Genomic DNA, 8399 nt, shown 5'->3' with positions numbered 1-8399 from the left:
CCGGGGACCTGGTTTCACGGAGCAGATGCTCTTGCGACCTATACAAGCGCGCACAAAATCATGGCTCAAGTAAAGATGTACGACAGCCACCATTTATCTAGCACATGAACACAGTTACACAGGACACGGACATACAGTGTAGAATATATGGAGATGGAGGAGGACAGGGAAAACATACCGGCGAGAGGATTTGCTTACCGGCTGCTTCGTGGTCGCCGAACCCGCGTCTTCCTAGATGAAAACGAACGATATCTCTCTCTCTAAAAAAAAAAGATGAAAACGAACGATATCTCTGTACGGTTTAGGAAATTGAGAATGATTTTTATCGTGAGCTATTGATTTGTTTGTTTGTGATGATCAATTATGCATGTGTGTGTTTGAACTTGAGGTTTTAAAATTACGAGTTGTGGTTGGAAATGAGAACATTTGGGAGTTGGACCGGTGTTGTTCGCGTCCAGACATGTCCGGGGACCTGGTTTCGCGGAGCAGATGCTCTTGCGACCTATACAAGCGCGCACAAAATCATGGCTCAAGTAAAGATGTACGACAGCCACCATTTATCTAGCACATGAACACAGTTACACAGGACACGGACATACAGTGTAGAATATATGGAGATGGAGGAGGACAGGGAAAACATACCGGCGAGAGGATTTGCTTACCGGCTGCTTCGTGGTCGCCGAACCCGTGTCTTCCTAGATGAAAACGAACGATATCTCTCTCTCTAAAAAAAAAGATGAAAACGAACGATATCTCTGTACGGTTTAGGAAATTGAGAATGATTTTTATCGTGAGCTATTGATTTGTTTGTTTGTGATGATCAATTATGCATGTGTGTGTTTGAACTTGAGGTTTTAAAATTACGAGTTGTGGTTGGAAATGAGAACATTTGGGAGTTGGACCGGTGTTGTTCGCGTCCAAACATGTCCGGGGACCTGGTTTCGCGGAGCAGATGCTCTTGCGACCTATACAAGCGCGCACAAAATCATGGCTCAAGTAAAGATGTACGACAGCCACCATTTATCTAGCACATAAACACAGTTACACAGGACACGGACATACAGTGTAGAATATATGGAGATGGAGGAGGACAGGGAAAACATACCGGCGAGAGGATTTGCTTACCGGCTGCTTCGTGGTCGCCGAACCCGCGTCTTCCTAGATGAAAACGAACGATATCTCTCTCTCTAAAAAAAAAGATGAAAACGAACGATATCTCTGTACGGTTTAGGAAATTGAGAATGATTTTTATCGTGAGCTATTGATTTGTTTGTTTGTGATGATCAATTATGCATGTGTGTGTTTGAACTTGAGGTTTTAAAATTACGAGTTGTGGTTGGAAATGAGAACATTTGGGAGTTGGACCGGTGTTGTTCGCGTCCAGACATGTCCGGGGACCTGGTTTCGCGGAGCAGATGCTCTTGCGACCTATACAAGCGCGCACAAAATCATGGCTCAAGTAAAGATGTACGACAGCCACCATTTATCTAGCACATGAACACAGTTACACAGGACACGGACATACAGTGTAGAATATATGGAGATGGAGGAGGACAGGGAAAACATACCGGCGAGAGGATTTGCTTACCGGCTGCTTCGTGGTCGCCGAACCCGCGTCTTCCTAGATGAAAACGAACGATATCTCTCTCTCTAAAAAAAAAGATGAAAACGAACGATATCTCTGTACGGTTTAGGAAATTGAGAAGTGAGCACTGGAACATGAACACAGTTACACAGGACACGGACATACAGTGTAGAATATATGGAGATGGAGGAGGACAGGGAAAACATACCGGCGAGAGGATTTGCTTACCGGCTGCTTCGTGGTCGCCGAACCCGCGTCTTCCTAGATGAAAACGAACGATATCTCTCTCTCTAAAAAAAAAGATGAAAACGAACGATATCTCTGTACGGTTTAGGAAATTGAGAAGTGAGCACTGGAACAGCCATGGATGGGGATGGAGAGTGAGATTAGGCTTCTCGTAAAAAAAGAAAAATAAAACTGTACCGGATGAATTCGGCTGGAAAGCAAAAGGATAATTAATTGCGCATCCAGGGAATCGAACCCTGGTCAGTACCGTGGGAGGGTACTATGATACCACTACACCAGATGCGCTTTGTTGGTTAGAGAACTTGTTTGCCTCTCTTGTACATGAACTGTATCACTACAAGGAAACGAAATGCGCCGACGCTAGGAATTCATATTTTGTCCGAGCAAGAGAGGAAAATGTACATGCCAAAGTGCTTACCAATGTACCAGTCCAGGCACACATCATCATCATCAGGGAAACCCCTTTTGAGTCCCAAGCATGCTTAGCACCCGTCCAGCAGAAAAATCTGGAGCAAGACCCTCATGAACAAGCAAATAAACAAGCCACACAAGCACTGCACAGGGTTCTTCAGCTGTTTAGGTTCCTCAACGGCCTGCGTTGAATCAGGGGCACCGTTGTCGCTGCTCAAATGCCATCTCAATGTTATTACAAAAGAAGATGTATATGGTATAAATCTCCGTTGGCACAATTCTAGGGAAGTCCCTTTTTATCTCTCTTCTAAACCCAGTCGGCACCGGGGTCATACAGTCCCCCGCCTTGGGTTCCTCCCTGCACAACACAAGCAATTCAATGATTCGGTCAAATCGGAAAAAGCGAGAGCGAAGATACAGCAATGCACCATTTTGCTCTTACAGAAAGTCAGGGAGATTGTGCTGCTTTACTTGAAGTTGTTGTCATTCTACAAAACACAGAGAGATGTTGCTCCTACACATGATTTTTGCATTGCTTCTCATGACTTGCGCATTATGAGTAGCCAATACACGTGGATACTCGACATATACTAACTACACTTTAGCATTGCGCGTGTCCACATTTTGTCAGCTAATAGCACTAGTTTTCCTCAAGTGATGGTCATGGAGGAAGGAGAAACCCACATAGTTTCCTCGGGCGATGATGTACTTAATAGTCATAGTATAACTAATCACAATTCCTAAATTACCAAGTGGCATCTGAAATAACCTTACAAAATTACCTTCTAGGACCAAACACACACATTCAAGGAAATTGCTAATGTTTCTTCTGGTTCACCACACACACGAAAGCCAAAGGTCAGAGTTACTGAATTAAATTCAGTAGTTCCATTCATCCCCTACTAGTAAGTGCCCCCGTTTCCATGTAAAAGGTTAGTGAGGCAACTTAATCCAAACATCCCATATATCCATTCTAAAACTTCAGAGAATAAGAAGTGTTATTGAATTACCAACATTTCATGTTAAGTATACAAAGACCAACACCACAGATGTAAGCCAACACCACAATCCAGTTCAGTATTTGCATTACAAAAGATAAACTTTAAGCCATCTAGAAATAATACACTAGTCTATATTGATAGTTATTTTGTGAATAATTTTTAATTATCATCTGGCAGAACAAATTCATGTGATAAATTACACAAAGGTAGAATGCAGTCTTCTTAGGCAACACACATCTTCATCACAAATTCAATATAGCAAGTTAGCAACCGAGAGTGCATGCCATATTAATCAGGTACCAGAAATGTAGGTCAGGCAATGATCAAATATAAACTCAAACGAGCACTAGTATTCATTTTTGTCCCAGAAATGCTGGACTCATGGGATGAACAACTAAACAAATCTTGTTCATTTGCTTGGGGTTACACAGATCATGCACACCGGAAAAAAGCATCTCCATGCGGAAACGCTACAACTTTTACATGGAAACAGGCAGTGGCATGAACTATATAACCCCCCTAGTACGAAAAAAGCTTCACTCATTAGTGCAAAAAATGCACCATTATTGATAGACAAGAATACACTGCACTAATACTGATACTAGTTCATCAGTCCAACAGGCGCAGCTCAAGAATTTGCTTTCGATGTTGCCTCCAATCTCCCGGCAAGTAGCTTCACTACATACTTCCCCAGTATGTCAGCCTCAAGGTTCACCTTATCCCCAACCTTCTTCCTGGGCAGCACAACATTGTCCTGCGTGTAGCGCACAAGCATGAAGTCGAACCACCCCTCCTCCTCGTTCACATTGACGACGGTGAGGCTGGTCCCGTCCACGGCGACGAACCCCTTGGGCACGAGCAAGCTGAGGATCTCTGGCGGTGCGCGCACGGTGACCCAGATAGAATCGCCCTCGGGCCGGAACGCGGCGATCTCGCCGGTGCCGTCGACGTGGCCCTGGACGAAGTGCCCGCCCATGCGAGACGCCGGCGTGAGCGCGCGCTCGAGGTTGACGTCGTCGCCCGCGACGCGCTCGCCGAGTGACGTGCACCGGAGGGTCTCCGGCGCGACGCCGAAGGTGAGCGTGGAGGCAGCGGTGTCGATGGCCGCCACGGTGAGGCACGTCCCGTCGACGGCGATGCTGTCGCCTAGCTGCGTCCCGGCGAGGAGGTTCTTGGTCTCGACCTCGAGGTCGACACCGGGAGCGTCTCCCCCGCTCCCACCCCCGCCCCCAGTAGGCGTGGGCGGCGGGCCGATGCGGCGCACGCGGCCGACCTCCTCGACGATCCCGGTGAAGAGATAGCGGACGGGGATGTGGGAGGCCGAGGAGGAGGAGATGCTCTTGGGGACGGGGGAGAGCGAGAAGCGCAGGGGCTGGGCGCGGAGCGGCGTGGAGGAGGCCACCCGGGAGGCGAAGGGGAGCAGCGGGGACGAAGCGGGCAGGAGGCCCCTGCGGAGGATGTGCGGGTGGCAACGGACGGCCGCGGCGGCGGTGGGCAGCGGCGCCATGGCCAGATCCTTGTCGCCTGGATTGGGGAAGATTTAGGATGGGGTTAGTTCTCGCGACGCGTCAGCCGTGAGCGAGCCAAACTACACGATGATACGTAGGGTAGGCGTATTCCGTGGCATACGTGAACGACGCAAGTTTGCGGAAGGAATGGCCGTCTCGTTTCTGTACGGGTCGGGTTATATAATGTCAGGCCGGGAGAAATCTTCTCTACTACCTAAAAGAAACGTAGTGTGCCGTTTCCCCTCTTACGTTCCCCTTTTCGTCCAACCTCTCTTACTACGACCCCCTCTCTCTGTAGCGATTTTCTGTCCCCCTCCATCGCTTTTCTCCCCTGTAGCGATTTTCTTTCCCCCTCCACCGGTTTTGTCCCTCTGTTTTTGGTAAACGTAATTCACATAAGGTAACGAGACGCAATCAATCCAAACGGAATCAGTTCATGCATGGCAATCAATTCATTAATGACGGTCATCAAACTCCTTTCTTCGTCCACCCCCTTCACGGATTTTAATTTCTCTGCACGTTATCATATCGCATCCGATTTTCTGCCTGAAAACCAGCCCACCGATAGGTACTTGCCTTATAAAAATAAAAATAAAATTACTCGCCCTAGACGCAGATCACTCCCGTGCTCCATCGTGACCTGACGGCAAGGAGACGAACCTCGGCCGACCTCGACACCTCTCGCCTCCTCCGCCGATCCGCCACTATTCTTCTCATCTGCGTCACAGGTTCGTTCCCTTCCCCTGATTTTTCTCAAATCAAGCAGAAGTGCAAAATAGAGGGCCTTGTCCGGAGGAGAGAAATGGAAAGGCGGGATGGTGGATCATGGTGAGGGGCTGTACACGGGGAGGAGCTCAAAGGAAGGTGCTATCTGCCATGGCTGGGGTGATCATGGTGAGGGTCGTTTGGAGGTGTAGGGAGAGAGTAGAGAGGGATGGGCAGGGGGGGACGCCAGCGTGGGCTTGCTGGCCGCTGCTGCTCACGTATGGGGGAGAGAGAGAAATGTTCATGGCCAGATCAGTTTTGCTCAGAGGCTAAATCATGATGCCGACGAGGAGCAGCAATGGAGTTGTGCACGATTTGCGGCAGATGTGCTACTTCTGCTTCTAGCCCCTTATCCGCTCCTCCCAAACTGAACGAAGCCCCAGGAAGGAGAGAGAGAGAGAGGGGGAGAGAGAGAGGGAGAGAGAGAGGGATTTGTGTGTGTGACAGAAGAGAGAGAGGGGGATTTGTGTGTGTAACAGAAGAGAGAGAGAGAGAGAGAGAGAGATTTGTTTGTGTGACAGAGTGATGCCGCTGATGTGCTGCTTCGACTAAAGCGCATACAGAAAGGGGTATGTGTTAATGCTGTTCTGCTAATAAAGTGCATACAAAAGGGGGCATGTGTTAATGCTGTTCTGCTAATGCATACACACAGAGATAGACAAAGGTATGGGCTACCTATGTGAGCGTGTACTGCTACTATTACTTTTAGTTTGCGCTGCTAGGGTGGAGTCCACTGGTATGAGCTACGTATATGAGAACAAGGATAAGCAAGGTCTGTGTGATTTTTCATATTAATTTAGTGTCTGATATAAATTGCAACCGAGCTAATTTACATATTGTTGTAAACTTGATATTATCAAATTTCTCACTAATATAATATATATGGACATGTTTGATTACTTTTTCCTGTATTCTCCATGCAATAGTTGTAGTTGCACCGATCATGTTATTTTCATGTGCAAACAACCACAAAAGTAGGTTATAATGGCCTCAAACGAGTTGCGTATTCTTTCATATCTTCACAACGGAATGACGGTGCAATGGCAGTGGAGTTGGAGGTTGAACCCAGGAATAATCATAACCGTGATGAACCTCTTCGTACAACAATGCAGAGTTGAAGGTGAGGCCATGCAATGTTGTCTTATATTCATCGATGCCATAGAATACGGGCATCTTCTGCCACGTGTCATTGTTTTCTACATATACATATTGTGGTGGTGGAGAGAATACATATTGTAGATTACTTTTTCTGGTCTACTATAATATAATATGTGAGCAAACAACAGGGCTGAAATAAATTAGAGAGGAACTGACAATATGCTGTCAATAAGATGGTGCTAAAAGTCAGCGAAGTAGATTAATGACCATTTGATTATTGATCAATATGTGTATATCCTACTGTGTTAAAAAAAATGTGTATATCTTTGTTGTCCCGTAGCAACGCACGGGCATTCACCTAGTTAAAAAAAAACTTGAACTGATACAGCCCGTCGAAATTCAACCTCGACCTCCAAATCTGTGAAATTGATACCATGTGGGAGTACTTACTAATCCCGGTCAATCCTGATCCTCTGTCTATGAATTTATATTTGATGTATCGAGAGAAGGATGATCCATCCTGGAACCCGGGATAAATCTCTACTCCCACCGATTGCATGGTCCCACATGTCATATTTATCTTCCTTCTTCTGTATCCTCCATCTCTCCTGTGTAGCTTGCTTCTCACTTCTTTAATTCTTGGGGCACCATGGCGGTAAGCACCCCACCTGCGTCGGCGTCGGGAACGCCCGCCCGCCATGCTCACGGCTCCAACTCGTCGCTCATGATGCTCTCCAGTCGCCCACTGCCCTCCTCCCGTGCCCCTCATCGTCGACGCTGCCGGCCATTAACGGCTGCAGCTGGCTCTGCAGCTTGCTGTTCGCAGCCATGTGTGTGTGTGGTCTCCTCCTGCACGCATCTTTTTTCTGTGGCCGAGGATGTAGATGCAAATAGGAGCTCGATTTGCTCAGCACTGTCCTGTGTGTGGGTTCTATAAAGCTATGACGGCGGCCGGCAAAAAAATAGGAATTGAGTTGTGGTTGCTAAATGTTTGTTCTGCTCCATGTGCACTCACGCGTCCGGGATGTCTCGGTCCCTGCCGATGTGCGCACCCAAGAGCATTGTCACCATGGCAGGAACTAGAGTCTGATGGAGAGTAGCAACATACCGACACCCCCGGGTTCTGCTATCCAATGCTTATTGGGATGGTTGTGACTTCTTGCAGCATTCACCATAAAAAGATAGTGAGTTGAGCTTGACGAGAAGTGGTTCGAGTTGCATCGCTTGCCTCGGGAGTCGACATCATCACCGTCACACACCTCTGTCGACATTATCGTCCAAGACAGAGCCGTGCACACGATCTCCAGCCGACCCAACACCACCGGTCGTTGCCATCGAGGTCCGAGCTGCTAGATCTTTGCTCACAGAAGGGAAGGAATGGTCCCGCTGCCTTGCTCAGGGAGCAACCTTACTGTCGACCCTTCTACGGACTCTCCGCTACCACGCGCCCAAACAAGGAAAGCACACGCACAGAGGACTAGGATGAAGATGAAAATGACATGTGGGGCAGAGATTGTCAGTGAGAGTAGATTGTGATCCCGGACGGGATGGATCATTTCCCTGTGCGCCAAACAGTTGTAGGGTTGAGATTGATCGGGATTAACAAGGATAGAGTATACACTTCAAGGATTTAAAAGTGAAGGTTCGTTTTCGACAAACTCTACAACCTCGAGATTTAAAATAGACTTCTTCATGCAAATAACCCAACATCCAAACCCGCATATTGATACTAGCACGCCGCTGACGGCTGGGTCCAGCACGAGCAGAACCCGAGGGCCCACGTAC

At 47.7% G+C, this 8399-nt stretch overlaps 1 protein-coding gene and 1 non-coding gene across 2 annotated transcripts; both read right to left on the bottom strand.

Annotated features, from left to right (window-relative positions):
* Nucleotides 1–2045: 2045 nt before the first annotated feature.
* TRNAG-CCC lies at nucleotides 2046–2116 on the bottom strand. Its single transcript has one exon. It is a non-coding gene; the product is annotated as a tRNA-Gly (tRNA).
* Nucleotides 2117–3551: 1435 nt separating this feature from the next.
* On the bottom strand, nucleotides 3552–4891 carry LOC119300486 (riboflavin synthase-like). The gene has a single exon (XM_037577429.1). It carries the CDS (start codon nucleotides 4748–4750, stop codon nucleotides 3872–3874), a length of 879 nt encoding a protein of 292 aa, XP_037433326.1. The 5' UTR covers nucleotides 4751–4891; the 3' UTR covers nucleotides 3552–3871.
* Nucleotides 4892–8399: the final 3508 nt, after the last annotated feature.

The sequence above is a fragment of the Triticum dicoccoides genome, chromosome 5A (assembly GCF_002162155.2).
Source record: "Triticum dicoccoides isolate Atlit2015 ecotype Zavitan chromosome 5A, WEW_v2.0, whole genome shotgun sequence".
Taxonomy (NCBI): domain Eukaryota; kingdom Viridiplantae; phylum Streptophyta; class Magnoliopsida; order Poales; family Poaceae; genus Triticum; species Triticum dicoccoides.
The sequence above is the reverse complement of the archived record's forward strand: the minus strand, read 5'-3'. Positions and strand labels throughout refer to the sequence as shown.

Excerpts from the sequence above, each read along its gene's own strand:
- LOC119300486 (XM_037577429.1), bottom strand. The coding sequence starts at position 4,750 with ATGGCGCCGCTGCCCACCGCCGCCGCGGCCGTCCGTTGCCACCCGCAC.